This window comes from Monocercomonoides exilis, assembly GCF_001643675.1.
Source record: "Monocercomonoides exilis strain PA203 chromosome Unknown scaffold12-1864167, whole genome shotgun sequence".
Taxonomy (NCBI): Eukaryota; Preaxostyla; order Oxymonadida; family Polymastigidae; genus Monocercomonoides; species Monocercomonoides exilis.
In genome coordinates, this window is record NW_027150557.1 from 1173296 (window position 1) to 1191464 (window position 18169).

Sequence of the window (18169 nt, forward strand, 5' to 3'; positions counted from 1 at the left end):
TATGGTAAAAGATCATCAATGCACACATGGATGCGATATCTCTCCAGTGCGGATGCTGGAATAATTAATTTGATAGACAGCGGAGCATCGCTCGAAGAGATATTAAATTCAGAAGATATCTTATGCAGTGTACGAGCTCAAACGACAAAATTGATTGATTAGTATACAAACCTCGCCTAATTATTGCATTTTATCAAACGATGACTATTTATATGTAAATTCTATTTTATAATTATTAGTCTCACACTTCCAGAAGTTTCACTTCAATTGCTGCACTATATGGTTGATGAGGCAAAAAATGCAAAAGATGATAATGAAAGATATAAATATCCGTATCTAGCATCAGAAATATTAGCTGAAGATCAAGCATCTCTGCGAAAAGCATTGATGAGTCAGCAATGTTTAGATCTAATCTTCAGTTTTCTCGAGCGAGAAGAGCCAATTCAACCTTTATATGCACATCATGTTTGCCGCGTCTTCCACAATCTTCTTTGTCAATTTGGTACAACAGTATGCATTATTTATTTGATTTTGTAAAAAAGTTTGAATATGTCACAACATTATCAGCTTATTGAAATGATGGACGAACGCAATTCAGTCGAGAAATTCGTGAGACATCTTGAGTGCTTTCCATTCTGTGAGCTTCTATATGATATCATAGTCATCGTTGAAACAGAAAGAGATAAAGTTGGCTTAATAGAAGTGTGCTTTTATTTTTATTTTTAGTTTATTTTAATATTTGAATTTATTTTATTTTTTACCAAAATTTCCGTAGTGGATGAAAAAGTTCAATCTTGTTTATCTTTTACTTAAAGCAATGAAAGAATCACGACACCCCTTGGTTTGCAACAATTATTTTATTTTATTTTATTATCAGCTATTTTTTATTTTTAATCAATGCCCATCTTTTCGAAAAAATGCAATTTTTTTAAAACCAAAATACATTTTAATTGTAAAAGATTCCATCAAACACTGGCCAGATTTTAAACAACATTATCGGGCGTTTTGCACCGACCAACCGGGAAGAGCTGTTCAACGACATTTTCGCAGACCGAGAAGCAGAGCTTCTAGTCTCAATGGCAACATCGCCAGGTTCTGTGTCTATTGAGGCCTTTACGTCAGCTGTGTCACTTTTGATAGACATCGTATGGAATACGCGTGTGGCTCTGAATGAGGAGAAGATGGTTCCTGTGCAGGCAGACGTTGCTCCGCCGGCGTTTGTGCAGAAGTATGTTCTGGGCAACTTTGAGAAGTTTGTGGATACCCTGCGATATGATTGGACAACAGACGAGAAGAAAGGGGCTGTTAAGGAATCACTGAAAAAGGAAGAAGAAGCAAAGGAGAGGAAAGAGGGAGAGGAAAAAGAAGAAAAAGAAGAAAAAGAAAAAGAGAAAAAGGAAGAAGAATGTTGCGCAAAGTCAAGTTCAGATTCTAGTTCAAGTGGAGAAGATGAGCTAAGCAGACTGGTGAAAAAATCTTCATATCTTCGAGGAAGAAGCGTAGGAAATTACCGAATCAAAGGTTTGAACCAATTATTTGACACAATAATATCATGACTTTATTTATGTTATTCTTTATTATTATGATTAATACGACCTTCTTATATGCAATTGATATTCCATCACTCCAGTTATTATACTGCTCTCAACTCTTGTCAGGAGCGGGTATGGCCGAGCAGTGGACGATGCGTTCATCACCTCCTCAGCGATGACAGAGATCGTCGACCTCTTCTTTGAGCACCCGAACAACACCATTCTCCACTCAGAGGTGTACACGCTGCTTGAGCAGTGCATCTTGGTGCGCGGGGCAGAGCTGAGGCACCACGTGGCAGTTGAGTCGCCGCTGACAGCACAGGTGGTGAAGATGCTGAGGTGCGAAGACGAGAGGCTGAAGAAGAAAGCAGAGCTCGCTGACTCACAGGCAAAGGAGAAGGAGAGGAAGGAGAGGAAGAGAGAAGAGAAGAGGAAGAAGAAAGAGGAAGAAAGAAGGAACAGGAGGAAAGAGAGGAAGCTGGCGAAGGAGAAGAAGAACGAAGAGAACAAAGCCAAAGGAGAAGGAGAAGGCGAAAACAGTGAACGTTCTGTTGACCCCAGCAATAACACCACTACCACTTCTGATTCAGCATCCGAATCAGAAGCACTTTCAGAAGAAGAAGGAGAAGAAGGAGAAGAAGCTGAAGAAGAAGACAGTGACGATGAAGACGACTTCCGTTTTGCGAAGCGCCCAGTTGTGCGTGTCATGCCAGCGCCGTGCCACATGGCGCATGTGCTGCACTTTGCGCGTGTGTTGGAGGAGCATCGCTTTGAGATCGACGGGCTGGACGAGCGGCTGACGAAGGAAGGCGACTGGGAAGTGCTGTATGAGAACATTGTGACGCCGCAGATGAAGCGGCAGGAGCCTGAGCTGAATGAAGAGCTGGACGAGCTGGGCGGTGTGGACGACGGGGATCTGATGGGGCAAGGGGGAGGGTATGGCCTTCTGTCGAGCGAGGAGAAAGGGAACGGGATGGACTGGATATTGGCGGGGGACGGGGATGAGGGGGATATGGAAGGGGAGCTTGGGGCAGATGACGAGGAGGAAAGAGAGCAGATGGGAGCGAATGAGAGGGCGGAAGAAGGCGGGGCGGGGTATGGAGGAGAGGAGGAGTTTGAGAGTGTGTATTCACATCAACACCACATAACACAACACGAGGAAGACGGAGAGTATAATGAGATCGTTGGGAAAGAGCAGAACTCGAAGGACTTTAAGGATTTCAAAGATTACAAGGAGGAGGAGGAGGAGATGGTGGCAGCGGGATCTTTCGCTGAGTCACAGCCATCATCATCATCATCATCATCAGCAACAGCAACAGCAGCATCAACAACAGAAGAAACAGAACCAAAAAACGAAGAAGCGAAGAAAGAAGAAAGTAACCTAAAGGAAAATTCCACATCTTCAGCAACGCCAAAAGACGAGAGTGACACACAAGAGTCCAAAGATACCCACAGACCCGCTGCTCTTACTCTTCCATCACAGTTCCTATCGAGTTCTGGCTCGCCCATATCACCTCGCCATCTGCTGGCGCAGTCGCACTCGCACTCGCCTGTCTCTCCCTCTGAGACCAGTCTGAGCGCAATGACAGTGCTGGACATCGGCGGCGGGAAGGAAGGGGACAAGATTCTGCTGGGATCGCCGAGTGACATCGTCGTTGATGAGATCGATGAGAGAGAAAAGGAAGAAAAAGGCGAAAAGGAAAAAGAAGTTCCGGGAGATTCATAGAAAATGAAGTGCTGTAGTGTCTTTTTTGTTTCATTTTTATTTTATTTTATTTTATTTTATTTCTCCTTGTTGACCTATGTTGTATTCAATAAAGACTTACTATGGCATTTTTTATATTCGCATGTTTACAAGCATATGTATGCATTCAGAGCACAATGCGTTTTAAACTTTTTTCAACCTCATTTCAAAAGATTGATTTTTTATCATTTTTTTTTCAAAATTGAAAGCACTGTTTAGGTGTTTTGATTTGAAACACAATCTTTCATGTTCAATTCGTTATTGTGTTCTGAACTATTGAAATGGAACTCTTTTTATTGTTGTATCGTTATTAATCCCTTTCCTTCCATTATTTTTTGCACGTCATCATATCTTTCAACAATCAGTTACAATTATTTCAAAAAAGACAATATTTGAAAACAATTTTATTATATTTTCTGATCAAATCTCATTAATAATTTGTTTTGTAAATGAAAGGATTGATTCTCTTTTGGCTTCTAATTTTCATATCATTTTCTGAACATGAAGTTGTAGATCTCTTCACTCTTTGCTCAAAAAATTACAAAGCTTATAACGGAAATAGCTCAACTTTACATCTTGATTCAAAAGCTTTCATTTCACGGACTATTCCATTATATAACGAAGAAATTCACATAATTGGAAAATTTGAAGCAACAACCGTATATGATCTTTTTATAAACTCTTCTGGATTATTTTCATTATCTAATTCATCAATCTATCTGAATTCCATCCAAATTAATCTCCAAGAACACCAAAATCTTATTGATGTCGAGAGCAGATCCACAGCAAATATCGATAATTGTGTTATATCCACACATTCTTTGAAGAGTTCCTTATTTTTTATACAAAATTCAAATGTATTCATAAATAACATATCTCTAAACATTCAAACAAAAATAACAGAAAATAGTTTAGCTTCATCGACATGCGAAGGAGAACTCACATTATGTGATTCTTCTTTCTTCTCCATTTCTTTGAATAGTAAGTTTCCATTCATTTCAGATACTTCAACCATTTCTCTCAATATAAAATCTTCCTCTTTTAAGAACTTCACAACACCACTTTTAGCAAAAAATGCTCCCATTAATCAAGAAAGTTCTGGTCCAAGGCAAAATTGTATTATTGATTCATGCTTATGCCAATCTGTGGAGAACGCAATTTATGGAGGAATTGTATTTGGGCTGTCACGTGAATGCTCGTTCACTGTATTAAATACCACTTTCATTCAAACACCTCGCACATTTCAATTTAATTTATCACCTTCAAATCAATATGGTTTATTAAAAGGACAACCAAACAAGAATACCACATATAAGGAACAACAACAACCTTCATATTCATCAGAGGCTGAATTTATTGATGACACTTTTTTAGACATTACAAGCTATCGTGATGGCGGAGCAATATATTGGTCAGGAAGTGGGATGATGAACATAACAGGCTGCACCTTCACAAGATGCATGTCTTTACAAGAAAGTTCATATGCCAGAGAAGGAGGTGCCATTTATGCTTCTAGCGATTCGAGAATTAAAAATTCAATATTTAATTGTTGTCATTCAATTGGTGATGGAGGAGGTATATGCGCAACAATGGAAATTTCATTGAGCAATAATACATTCACAGCTTGCTCATCAATTAGCAATGGCGGAGGGTTATATATAAAATCAATTTCCTCGACAATGAATTCAAAAAATCTCACTTTTAGCCACTGTATATCAGGACTATTTGGTGGCGGAGTATCTTTTTATAGTAGAGACATTGCCTACTCATTTGAATCAATTATCTTTTCTAACTGCCAAGCCGGATTATCAGGGGGCGGCGTTTATATTTTTGCATCTCGCAGAGATGTACCCTCAACAAGAATCATATTTAAGGACTGCCAGTTTAGTAACAACGAAGCTAAAAAATTCGACCCTCAAGGCAGCACCCCACCTCAGACCAACTATCTAATTGGAGATGGAGCTTCTCACATTGGAGGCACGGTGGAGACATTGGACGCCGTTACTTGTAATTCATTCATTCGGTGCACCGCAACCAAATCAAAAACAGCAATGGTTTTTGGTGATCAGTTGATACCATTTGAATGGATTAGTGGAAAATGTGTAATGACTCAAAGAGAAACAACAATATTTTTAGTTGTGTTCTTTACGGTTGCTGGCGTATCTACTTTGATTGCTTCTCTTATCTGCTTTTGTGTGTGCCGTAGAAACAAAAAACTGAAGAGAGAAATAGAGAAAAAGAAATTGGCACTCGAACATCCTGGAACTGCTGAACAACTGGGAACTATTCAAACCACTCCTAACGAAAATGCTCAATTACCAGCTGGATATCAAGCACCAGTTATTTATCCATTGTCCACGCTTCATCTTGTTCCAGCTCAATTTGTAATTCCAAATCAAGTGCCATATCAACTGCCAAACACTGGACTAAATGCAAGTCAAACTGCGAATTCTTTGAACGTGCCATATCAAGCGTTTCCAGTTTCTGAGCAAATTGAACCTTCTCAAGGCACGCAGGATCTTTTACAGATGCAACAACAGAATTATACTCCAAGCATTCAAATACAACAACAGAATTATTCTCAAACCACTCAAATGCAGCAACAGACTTACACTCCAAACGCTCAAATGCAACAACAGAATTATTCACCAAGCGCTCAAATGCCTTTGATTGCACCAGAATCTTCAAATGAAGTGATGCTACCATCAGAAATAAAAGATATGTAAATGGAAAAGAATATTTTATTTATTATATTCACCAGCTCAACAAAAAAACCATGCTTATAAATCTTGATTGGAGAAAGGAAACAGAATTAATATTTTACAATCATGTTGTCGTGCGTATCAGACAATATTACAATGAACTCAACTTTTGTAGATTTAAACTCAAGAACTTTCAACTTCAACTTTTCAGTTTTTTGTATGATTATTAAGTTTGCCAATGCAATTCTGCTCAGTTTTATGTTTTTCTAATTTGGAGGTTTACTGCATCTCATTGTTTGTTTTTGTCTTGAGTTGTTTTAATGTGGTATCATTGACACTTTTGCTGTTCTGCTTTCGCAAAAATGTACAAAAATTTGACTTTTTTCCTTTTATAATTAGTGTGATGAACTTTTTCTTTGAATGAATGTGAAGTGAATACTTTTTTGTTAGTCATTGTTCGATATATTCAATTGTAATAAACAAAGCATTGAATTCTTTACTAAAAGATTTTTTGAGTTCTCTACCTAAGCAAATGAAAAAAGAATCGAAAACAGAGAAATTGAAGCAGAGATTTTTTCAAAAAAATACTTGAAACGTCAATTTTTTAAAAAACAAAAGTTATCGAAAAAAAAGTTTCAATTTTCACAATGACCCAGAGAAAAAATGAACACATTTGTTGATGAATTATGTTAATAACTTATAATCTTGCTCGCTCCGGTGAAAGCGGAGGAGAAGGAGGAAAAGAACGAGTCAATGTTCCTTCGACAGATGGAGATGTAGGTCTGTGTTGATGAAGGATTTTTGATCTTGTACGAAGATGAGCAGTTGCAACCTGCTGATCATACGCTCGACGAGCGGGACTTGTATCAAATGAAGGCGCATCAAAAGGAAGTGTTGAAGATAAAGGCAAGCGCGAAGAAGATTTGTTGTGTGAAGGAGGTGGCATTGTAGAAGATAAGCTTTCTGGAGGCAAAGGTGAATTAGATCTTGACAGCTTGTCCCTTAATGATGGTGATCGAGACGAACGATGTTCAGGACGCCGATTTTGTTTGATCCACTGTTCCTTCCATTTCCCCCACCCTTGCTGAATTTTATCATAATGCTTTATCAGATCTATGCTGGCAGTTGGAGAATTTGCTGATTTTTTGTTGGTTTCGTTATTTTCTTCTTCAAATGAAGAATCTTTCAATTCTCCAAGAAATGAATTTCTTTCATCCATTGAGTTTTGTATTGTGCCTTTATCTCTGATAAAGCTATCTTCAAGCTTTTCAGGAGGAAGCATGCTCTCTGAATTCTTTTGAGTATTGCTCATGAGAGGATTGTCTTTGATTCCTTTAGAATGCAATAAATTATCCTCATTAAGCTGAATGTTTGCTGAATTGTCTTTTGAAGTATCTTCATCATCTGATAAATCCGCAATTTGAGAAGAATTAATGTTCAAAGATTTGTTCTGCGTGTTTTCTTCATCTACAGATTGGATGTTGTCTTCATGAACTGTATCAACAATTCTATTACTTTTTTCGCTTTCTTTCTCTGCCCCTTTTTTCATTTCAATGTCTTCCAAATATTTGTTCGATATATTGCTCTGTTCATGGCTTGACTTTGATATATTAAAATCACTTTGTTGAGTAAGTTGCGGAATTATATTTCCAAATTGTTCTTTTCCAAAAGTATTATTATCCTCCAATTGAGGTTTTATAGCACTCCAATTTGATTTATATGATGATTTTGTAGCATTCGGATGTAATAATTCATTTTCGTCTTGCGCACTAGCATTTGAAGAAGAGCTCTGCGATGAGGTTAAGTTTGAAAATTGGGTTAAACCATTCGTTGGGATTGATTGACTTGAACGCAATGTTCTCGAATCTATTTGTCTTTGAGAGATGCTCTTTGGAGATCGAGAAACCAAAGACGGATAACTTGGGCATCCAACAGAATTTGATAGAAGCGTATCAGATTGAAGTGGTGAAGAAGAATACGAGTGATGTGAGTTTAGAGTATTTTGGTTGAATGGAACAGGAAATGTGGAATGGGAAGTGGCTGTTGAAATGATAGAAGGGAAATATGGCTGAAGTGATCGTGGTGATGACATGTTGATAAACGGCCCAGTAATCATCTGTTGGGAGTTGACAAAAGCTGTGTTATCTCCAATTTTGCTAATCGGAGGCTTCAAAACTGTCTGGACTGCGTAAAATAAATAAAAAATATGTTAATCACAAAGGAAAAATAATGAAAAGAATCATTATTCATTAAAAGTTAGTGAAACGAACGTCAAACAAAAATGCTTATTTTCACACATCTGCATTTCTGCCTAAAAAATTTGCTGTTTGTTGACCTCCTTTCTCAAATAACTCCTGAGGCGGATGATAATTACCAGAATCTTCTATCGTTTTATCTGACCCTCCTTCACCTTTCAGTTGATTGAGAAGAATAGCTTTTTCCTCTTTTAATCGCCAGCATTCGTCATGAAGCTTTCCAAGTGACTGCTCCATCTGAATCACTTTCGCTGGATCCACACCAGCCTTCAACTGTGTAAGCTCGCTTCTCAGACGGTCAATCTCTTGCTGTGCAGGCTGCTGCTGTAGCGTCTCGACTTCAACGCGGAGTCTGGTTCGCTCCTCGTCAAGACTCATCAGTTGCTGTCTGAAGATGGCATCTTGCCCTTTGATTGCTACAATAGCTGTCTCTTCTTCAGCGAGCTTGTCAACAAGTGCTTGGGCTGCGGCTTGGATACCACCTTCTGTGTATGTCTGTTGATTTGAATCAGACGCAGAAGAGCTGGATTTCAGAGCAGATGGATCATTTTCTCGTGAATAAGCTCTTCCAGAAGTTGCTATTTCGCACAATTTCTTTTCATACTCTGCTGTCTTTTGATTCATTTCAGATTTCATCTTAATAAAGTCTTCTTCTCTTGCGTGCTGCATCTTTGTTAGCTGGTCCACTTGAAACTGCAATTCTTCATTCACTCGCATCAGCTGCGTCCAATGAAGAATCTGAGAAGACAATCGCTCATTCAATTCTTCATTCAAACGCTGTGCCTCAAGTAAATCTGTCACTCTGCCCTGTTTCGAAGCAGAAGATGACGGAGACGAAGAGGTTGCCATTGTACTGTTGTTTGCCATCAAATCTGCTGTTGCTGCCTTCAAGTATTCAATCTCTTCGTTTTTGTGTGTAATTAGACGACGCAATTCATCAACCGTATCTTTAGCATCTTTCAGCTGCGCGGATAGCGCATCTCCAGCCATGTTTGAGCTATCTGATTGGTCAAAATCTGCAACCCCTGTAGATGGATCAATCTGGTGCATCCGCAACAGTTTCCTCATTTTTTCACCTTCGTTCTGAAGAACAATCACATCTTGCTCCAGTTTTCTGACTTGTTCTTCTTTTTCAACAAGTCTTTGATTCTGCTCCCTGAAATTTGATGCATTTTCATCAATTTCATCTTTACCAGAAGCAGAGATCCTGCGTGGAATTATCGGAAGTGCCTTTCCATCAGGTGCCATTGGATCCCAAAGTCCAACTGCTTCTCTTGCCTTTTCCAGCTGTGCAACGCTCATCGACAGGAACACCCTTTCCTCTTCTGGATCTGCAGACTGCCCTGTTTCACTCACTGCGCTTTCGTCCAGTCCACATTCTGCTCTTTCTAGACATTGCGCAATTAGAGTGTCCAGTGCAGACCGGCAAGAAGATGCTATGTGATGAATCTTTCTTGCCGTTGACATAGAAGAGAGAGCTGGATCAGATAGCGGTGATACAAGCGTTGGAGATGTTAAGGCCTTTGACAAAGACATCTGATCGCTTTTTGCACGATTCAAAACACTTCGCATTCTATTTTGCGATCGATCAGAATCAAGCTGTCTTCTGGAAGATGGAGTCGACAGTACTGATTGACGGCTGGATATATTTTGCCTTCCTCTTGCTGTATCGTCATCTTCGTCTGAATCCTCTGTGATTTCATTGATAAGTGGTCTGTGAGAATTTCGTCGTAAAGATGCTGATAGAGCAGACTGACCTCCAATTTTCTGAGCAATTTCTTGTTCAGCCTCTTTTTTTCCTTCTTCTTTTGCTATCTTTTCCCTGAGAGATGCCATCTCCATTTCAGTTTTCACCCTTCGCTCTGCTTCCAATCGTGCAATGCTAATATCGCTTTCTCTGCCTCGCATCCTGAGTTCTTCCATATGCCGCTCTACTGCATAATTTGGTGCTTGTGGAGAAGAAAAGACGGCTGGAGAAGGAATCGCGGGAGGATAAGGAGCTGATAGTTGATTTGGAAGAGATGGATACGATGATTGCGGAATTTGAGCTGAAACTGGATTCGCTGAAGAAGGTGATTGAGTCTCTGTCTCGTTGAGTTTAGCAGCATCCTCTTCGAGACCACCTTTTGATGACTTTGATGAACTTTTTGAAATATCCTTTTGAGGACTTTTTTTATTTTTTTCTGATGATTCACTTGAATCCGATTCTGATTGTGAACTTTCGCTACTGCTTTCACTTTCTTTGCCCTGCTTCTTTTTCTTTGGCTTGCTTTTTTTCCTTCGTGAACTTGTGTGGAGCGAGCGCGATGTTCTGTGCAAGTGCTTGCTGCGCCTTCCATAACTCTCATCACTGCTATCATAATCATCATCACTGTCTTCATCATCATCGTCATACTTCTTACTTTCCCTCCTCCAGCTTCTCTCGCTAAATTCAGGTCTTCGCCTAACAGGTGCTGATGCCATCAACCGTTCATCCATTTTGCGCTCTCCTTCTGATCTGTATGGAAGGCCATAAAGATCTTCTGCTTCTCTTCTACCTAACGAAGACATTAATCGAGGCTCCAACACAACTGGGCGATCTCTCCAGTTATCACGAGCTGTTTGTGGCCTTTCAACATTTGAAGGAAGAGGACTTCTTCTCGGATCTTGTTGCAGTGGACTCTTATTCAACAATGGCCGATCAGAATCAGATCTCTGTCGCAAAGTATTGCTTCTTTGCATCTCAGAAGAAGCAGATGAGGGCGAGCGTGAATGGTCATAACGGCGTGAAGTAGTTGAAAGAGATTCGCGATTTTGTTGTTCGTTTTGCTCTTCTTCTGGAAGTGATTGCGTCTTTTGTGAAGAATATTTCATTTGAGAATACTCCATTGGATTCATATGTTGGGGATGATGTGGCTGGCGCGATTGAGAAAATGGAGATGAAGCTGAAGAAGCAGAAACTCTTTGTTGTTGAGACGATGAATATGATGAAGCTGGAGGCGGAGGTTGAGTCACCATTGTGAACGCTCTTCGACCAAAAATAGAATTCTTTGCCTGATTCTCATTAAGTTCTGAACTGCTCACACCTGCAACAGGCATATCAGCTGGATCCATTTTTTTCCGCTCTGGAGATGTTGAAGGGGAAGATCCTCCACGCTCTGGCGAAGTGAACGGAGATGAAAAAGGTGAGTCTTGAAGAACTGATGCTCCTCTTGCTACAGCCATCGGGTTTGTATATTCAAATCGAAATGAAACAATATCATAACCGAATCTGATGGTATCTCCGTGCTCCAAGTTACGCTTTGAATTCCAAACTCTATCTTCATTTACGAAGCACCCATTTCGAGACATGTGATCAATCAGTTCACAGCGAAGGCCTTCTTCATCCAAAAAATGAATTGATGCATGCTTTTTTGAAATACTTTTGGAATCAAATACAATATCACATTCTTCATCTCTTCCGACCAATGTCGTTAATTCCTCTAAAAGGTAAATAATCTGTTGTCCGACAAGTCTTCCATAAGCATGCTCTCCATCTTGCTGCTTCTGATCGACTTGTTCGTTTTCTTGATTTGACATAAATCAAATAAATTTGTTTCCTTTGAAACTCAAGATTGAAATATTAACAATTCAAAAACTCCCACTATTTATTTTTTCTTTTTCATGGAAAAATATAAACTTTTTCAAAATATATAAAAACATGAAAAAGTTATTGAAATAACTTTTTGTTTCAATGATAACTATAAAAATATATTAGCCAAACCTAAAAGAAGTTTTACAGATATAAAAGAAAAAAATAAATGAAAAAAAAAATGTTTTTTAAAAATAAAAATTGAAAAAATTTTGTTTATAAAATCATTTTTACAGTTCCGAATTTTGAGCAGCCATCGAATTAAAGTGTGACAAAGACTGTGCAGAAGTATCTTTTAATTCCTTTGGATCACTTTGACCGCTCTGTTCATCCATGGGCTTTGTCTCATCCACCAAAAGAGGCAGACTTCCCAAACCGCATCCCATCTGAATCAAAGCAGCTGATGCTGAATGCTTCACGTCAATGTCCTTGTCGCTGCTGATGTAGAATGACAGATAGTTGCAGATGGTATCCCTCATATCAATTTGTTCACTTGCAGCTTGAGAAGTATTCGAAGCATGTGCAGCAGCTTCATCTTTTGTTCCGTTGCCTTCGCTTTTTCGCTTGTCTTCGGAATCTTCTCCTTTCTTTTCTTCCGTTTTGGAATCAATGCTCTTTGAAGGAATATATGCAGACAGTGTTGCCAGGGCAGAGGCAACCATCATTCTGACATTTGGCACAGGGTCATAAAACAATGTCAATAAAAGTGGAACAAGACAGGTTGAAACCATCTGGCGAGGAACATACGATGCAAGTGACTAGTGAAAAAGAAGATTAATTTATCATATAGACAAATAAATTAATGAAAAAAAGAAAAGAAAAATTGAGGAAAAAAAAAATATACAATCCAAAGAAAATTCACTAAGCATCAAAAAAACTCTTCGCCAATTCAAGTTAAAAAAATAATTTCTCTCTCACTCAACATACAATTATGCTGACAATCATATTCTGCCTCAACGCTGCGTTCTGCTCCTTCCCCAGCCTCTCCAAAACAGGCAGCAAATAGCTCTGTGTCCACTCTGCTCCAAACCACATCGCATATTTTGCTATCCCTTTGGCTGCTGATGTGCGCACAGCATACGACTGATCGCCCAGCAGCGACACAACAGCAGATAGGAGAAAAGAAGGAAAGACATGGGGATCAAGCAGCGGCTGTGAATAAGGGAAAGAGGATGCGCCATCAGAAGAGTTATGTTGCTGATTGTTGTATAGAGATTGAGGTTGATAATGCAAAGAAGACTGAGGTGTTGTGAATTCAGATTTAGAGAGTGCAGTTTTTGATTCAAGTGTCCAGCCATTTTGCTGAGGAACAGGCACAAATGGCTGAGGGCGCGAAAGCGCATCGGAAACAGGTGCAATCAATGGGAGTGTGCTAGACGCTACTGATAACTTGGCTGATTGGAAAGTATTCTGTTGACTTTCAGCGGAAAGCGGGAAAGGCAGTGGAGAGACAGAGCGAGGGCGAGAAGGAAACAGCGGGCGGAGCGACGACAGCATCCTGGCAACAGCCGAAGACGGGAGCGAAAGCAGCGGCTGAGGCGAAGAAGAGCGGGAGTTGGGGGACAAAGAGCGCGACGAGAGAGAAACAGGAGAGTGGCCGTGTCGCAGGCGGTTGGCAGAATCGGGCGAGTGTCTGCTGCGTGTGGTTGAGGGGGGAGGAGAGGTTACTCTGTGGAATCTGTGCTCAGAGTGGTGGGGAGGGGTGAATGAAGAAGGGCGGTGGAAGAGCGAGAAGGGAGAGAGGGGAGGATATGAGGAAAGAGGATGAGGTGTAAAGGGGGAAAGGGTATCAGAGCTCTGTGAAAGGAAAGAGAGAGGCATTGAAATGGAAGAGGATTCAGAGGATGTGGATGGAGAAAACACATCCTTCTCCACATCAAACACAGCTTTATCTCCGTCTGTGTCAAGATAAGAGCGGAGCGGGTTGGCATTCACACCTGACCGGAGAGCGGACTGTGCATGTGCCGCAATTGCCAGCTCTTGGAGATCGCCCTGCTGCTGCGCGGTGGGGATGAGGATGTGGAAGAGTCGCACAAACAGCGGGAGTGTGTCAGCAGTGGTGTGGCTGCCGTAGAGGCAGTGAGGGAGAACAGAGGTGAGGAGATCAACAGCATACCGCCGCTTGCGCCAGTCGCGGTTCTGGCAGAGGAGATGGATATGGAGATGGACAAGAGAAAGGGCGGTGGGGAGATACGAGGCAGGATTGGGCAAAGAGGATGATGAAGAGGATGAAGAAAGAGAAGAAGAAGAAGAAGATGATGATGCAAAAGCAGAAGAAGGATTAGCAAGCAGAGGCTGGGCAGATGGGCGTGGAGACAATGAACGAACAGTCTGAGGAGAAGAAAGAGGAGGAAGCGAAGAAAGAAGTGCTGATGAAGGATCTGATTGATTGAGGTGTGTGAAAGCGGCCATTGACGAGTGAGGAAGAGGAGCCTGAAGCTCCATCTGTTTTGTCTGCTCGATCAATGAAAAAGGAGTTGGAGATGTGCATTTCACAGCAATGTGAGTTCCTTCTATCTCCTTTTTGTCAGTTTCAGGTTCGCTTGGCTGTTTAGAATTCTTCTGTTCTTTTTGTTTCGCTTCTTCTTTTGAAGCACCTTCATCAAAATTGCTATTCTTTTGTTTCAAGACTTCATTTTTGGTTTTTTCTGGATTATGCTTCTGTCTCATGTGAATGATGAACTCATGCAAGTTCATACTTTCTCCACAAACATCACAAACGACTTTCAATTCGTGCAAGTCCACGATGCATTCCTCTTCATCTGCAAATGCCTTTAGCATCTTTTCAGTCTCCATTTCATACTCCTTTTCTCTTTGCCTCAATTTCTCATCTGCAATTTGATCTTTTTTGGTTTCTGTTTGTGATTCGACTGTTGTGTCTTCGTCAATCTCATTCAGAAATGGCGATGCTCCCCTCAGCGGAATGGGCTTAGCAACAAGGCAGGATGATGTTGGAGAAGACGGTGAAGATGAAATAGAAGATGAATTAGATGTCGATAAAGCAGGTGAACCAGAAGCGGAAGCATTCTCATCAATTGCAACTGCTTGCTTGTTATCATCACTGCAGGCTTCGTCTGTTTTTTCTATCTGTCCATCTTCATCCTGCTTGGATTCTTCTTCTCTATCGACATCTCCAAGTGCCAGGCGCATCCTCTCCTTTGCCTGTCTTCTCCTCTCCTTCCTCCTCTCCTTCTGCGCCCTTTCCTCCTCGTCCTGCTGTGCCTCTAAAAGTGGATAGTTGACTGGCAGTGAAACAGGCAGGTGCTTCAGAATCAGATGGAACGAGGCAAAAAACGCGGTTGAGCAGCGAATGAGTGTGTGCGAAGAGGAAAAAGTGTCATCCAAAAATGACTCATACAAGAGACATTCAGAAACCAGAGGAAGAATAAGCTCCAGAGAAGGCGAAGAAGTGCTGAAGATTTGGGCAGATGGCTTTGGGGAGTTGAGTTGCATGCTTTGAGGAGCAACAGAACAAGAATTGAGTGTTGGGTTGAGCGAATGCAGAGGAGAATGGAGATGAGATTCAGAAGGGGAATAGAGATTGCTGTCAATGACTGCAGTGTTTGATGGCTGTGCTGGCTGAGGAGACACCAAAGCATTGTTAGAAGGAATTGCCGAAATTGACGAGAAAGAAGAAGAAGTAGCAGCAGCAGAAGAAGAAGAAGATGGAGAAGAAGAAGTAGAAGAAGCAGAAACAGAAGCAATAGTCAAAGATGGAAAGCAATATGGATGGAAAGAGCTGAGAGCTGTGCCAAAAGAGGAATAATTGACTTTCTTCTCGAACGAGGCGAAGAGGTCGAACATCGAAGGCAGGATGCAGCAGGCAGCCTCGCGTATTCTCCAGTCGGGGTGGCGGACACAGCGGATGAGGCGGATGCGGATGAGATGGAGGAGACGGCGGAGAATGGACATTGCATCGTGTGGCTGGGAAGAGGAAGAGGAGGAAGAAGAAGGAGAGGAAGGGGAAGAAGAAGATGATGATTGTATTGCACCAGAAGGAATAGAAAGAGAAGGCGGAGAAAATGGTCTTGAAATTGGAGTTTGTTGTGTCTGCTTGTCAAACGGCTGGAGATCTGAATTCTGTGTTACAACACCATTTGAAGAAGAGACAGAAGAAGAAGAAGAAGAGGAGGAAGTGGTAGAAGATGATGATGAAGAAGAAATAGAATTCCTCTTCAAATAAGAAGCCACAGCAGACAGTACAGCGCGTGTGAGAGAAGGCAGGGCGAGTGTGGTGAGGCGGATGATGCTCAAGAGAGGGTCCATGTCAGCCAAAGGGAGCATTTCAGAGGGCATCTGAATCAAATGCCAGACAATGTTCACGAGCCACGAGACTACACACACAGGCTGCTTTCGCTTTAAGATCTGGGGGATGAGAAGGGAGTTGTAAATGAAAAAAAAGAGAGGAGAAATAATTGGTTTGTGTGATGAAAACATTCAAAATGATTGTGTGATAGTTAACGAAATAAACATAAGTTGAAAAAGAAAAAATAAGATAATAAAAATATGAAACAAAAAAGTCATTCTTCAAACTTCAGGAATCGACAATGCAGTTCTAATTTTGACCTGTTCTGGAGCATTCGGTGCCAGTTTAATGAAATCAGCATCAGTGTCGAGCAGAATGATAGGCGAAGGAACAGAATCTGACTGAGGTGAAGAAGAAGAAGAAGCAGAGTTTTGTGAGGAAGGTGTTAGTGGAGGTGATGTTGCTGGGAAGAGGCGCTCGCCGTTGCTGCCTCCGAAGAAAGGAGGGTGCTGTGTGATGAAGGAGTCGAGGGAGGAGAGAATCTCACATAGAAGCGAATCGACTGGGTGAATAAAGAAGAAGAAGAAGAAGAAGAAGAAGAAAAGAAAGGAAAGAAATTAACACGATAAATAAGAAGGATAATAGTAAAAAACAAGACATAATTCAATTGTAAGAAAGAATGCACCAATTAGATAAAAAAAGAAAAGAAAAGAAAAGAAAAAATCAAAAGCACACATTTTTTATTATTTTGTGAAGCGAGTGGATGTCTGAAGAGAGCAATGATCGACGAAAACGCCAGCGAAAGCGGATCAGTGAATGAAGAAATGGAGTATGGGAAATACGGCGGGAGTGATGTAGACAAGGCGACAGCATATTGATCGTCCTGAGCATACGATGCGCCCAGCTGGTTATCTGCAGCTGTGTCTGACAGAATGCCGTAAGGGTCGCTGTCAGGAAGGGTGGCGTACCAGAGGCAGTCGGTGGAGATGGAAGGAAGAGCGGAATGAGGAGAATAGTAGAAAGGATAAAGCGGATTGGATGACAGGAAAGATGGGATGTGTGCCAGCAATTTGCTGGAGGAAGACGGCGATGTGGATGAAGTTGTGTATGCTGAAGTGCTTGGGGATGAGACAGAAGAAGATGATGATGAAGAAGTAACATCGGGATATAAAGATGGATTGAAAATGCTTGTGAAAAACGAGAAGAAAGGCTGCTGTGATAAATATTCCAAAGGTAAATGAGGTATTAGCATCTTAAATTCACAAAAATGAACACAAAGTAAGAAATGAAATTTTAGCAACAATAGTTTGCATTTCAAACTGGAAGCATTTGCACAAGATATATTTGTGGTCTCTGTTGCTCCGGCAGTGAAATGAAATTGAGTACATCACTAGGAAAAAATAAAATGATAAAACACAAATTAAAGAAGATATTCAAATTCATTAATTCAGAATACCCTTCAACTACAGCTTTTGATTCTGGTCCAGTTGTGTAAACAGCTGGATAGAGCAAGAAACGACGATTTTGAATATCTTCTGGCTGTGAAGCCAAAAATCCTTGACATAAGGAGCACACGATTTCGCACAATTCTCTGTCTTGCGAAGGATTCCAAGGATTGTACAAATCCGAGATAAAAAACACAGCTTGCTCACCAACAGCTTTTGATGTGTCATAACAGAAAAACTTTAAAATAGACGCAAATGCCAAAGGGCTTGAAGAAGAAGCTTGCGAATCATATGTCATTTCATAAATGCATCTGATGAATAGCAATCTTATACTTTCCGATTCACCAAAAACGCCTGAATTAAACATGTTTCATTTATGCGCAATGAAAAACAGCAAAAACAATGACAATATAAAACAAATAAATTCAAAAAAGAAATAAACAACAAATACCTTGAAAATTATCAAAAATTACATCAAATGATTCGTTTTGGCACCAAAGAGTAGAAATTAAGCCAAGGCGCCTTGCAGCTCGGGTCATTTCTTTCTCGTCACCAGAAAGAAGTCCGTCTTTAATTTCATTAAAAGATGTTTGGATTGTTTCTTCATCGTTTTCATCGCTCTGAGACATAGATTG

General features: G+C 40.6%; 5 protein-coding genes across 5 annotated transcripts; 2 read left to right on the plus strand and 3 right to left on the minus strand.

The window, feature by feature from the left end:
* Nucleotides 1–18: 18 nt before the first annotated feature.
* On the plus strand, nt 19–3678 carry MONOS_6522 (putative serine/threonine-protein phosphatase 6 regulatory subunit 3; the record flags this gene model as incomplete). Its single annotated transcript, XM_067876762.1, has 6 exons — nt 19–161; nt 240–510; nt 568–702; nt 776–841; nt 960–1521; nt 1631–3678. The coding sequence occupies 6 exons, from the start codon at nt 19–21 to the stop codon at nt 3256–3258; spliced, it is 2805 nt and encodes a 934-aa protein (XP_067731269.1). The 3' UTR covers nt 3259–3678.
* A 141-nt stretch (nt 3679–3819) lies between these two features.
* On the plus strand, nt 3820–6529 carry MONOS_6521 (uncharacterized protein). The gene has a single exon (XM_067876761.1). The coding sequence runs from the start codon at nt 4701–4703 to the stop codon at nt 6000–6002; it is 1302 nt and encodes a 433-aa protein (XP_067731270.1). The 5' UTR covers nt 3820–4700; the 3' UTR covers nt 6003–6529.
* A 146-nt stretch (nt 6530–6675) lies between these two features.
* Nucleotides 6676–7527, minus strand: MONOS_17319 (uncharacterized protein; the record flags this gene model as incomplete). Its single annotated transcript, XM_067870229.1, has 1 exon — nt 6676–7527. One exon carries the CDS (start codon nt 7525–7527, stop codon nt 6676–6678), a length of 852 nt encoding a protein of 283 aa, XP_067731271.1.
* Nucleotides 7528–8147: 620 nt separating this feature from the next.
* MONOS_6520 (putative FHA domain) lies at nt 8148–11791 on the minus strand (the record flags this gene model as incomplete). Its single annotated transcript, XM_067876760.1, has 2 exons — nt 8148–8162; nt 8276–11791. The coding sequence occupies 2 exons, from the start codon at nt 11789–11791 to the stop codon at nt 8148–8150; spliced, it is 3531 nt and encodes a 1176-aa protein (XP_067731272.1).
* Nucleotides 11792–12073: 282 nt separating this feature from the next.
* Nucleotides 12074–18163, minus strand: MONOS_6518 (uncharacterized protein; the record flags this gene model as incomplete). Its single annotated transcript, XM_067876758.1, has 7 exons — nt 12074–12601; nt 12771–16208; nt 16377–16651; nt 16825–17341; nt 17410–17479; nt 17546–17888; nt 17986–18163. 7 exons carry the CDS (start codon nt 18161–18163, stop codon nt 12074–12076), a joined length of 5349 nt encoding a protein of 1782 aa, XP_067731273.1.
* Nucleotides 18164–18169: the final 6 nt, after the last annotated feature.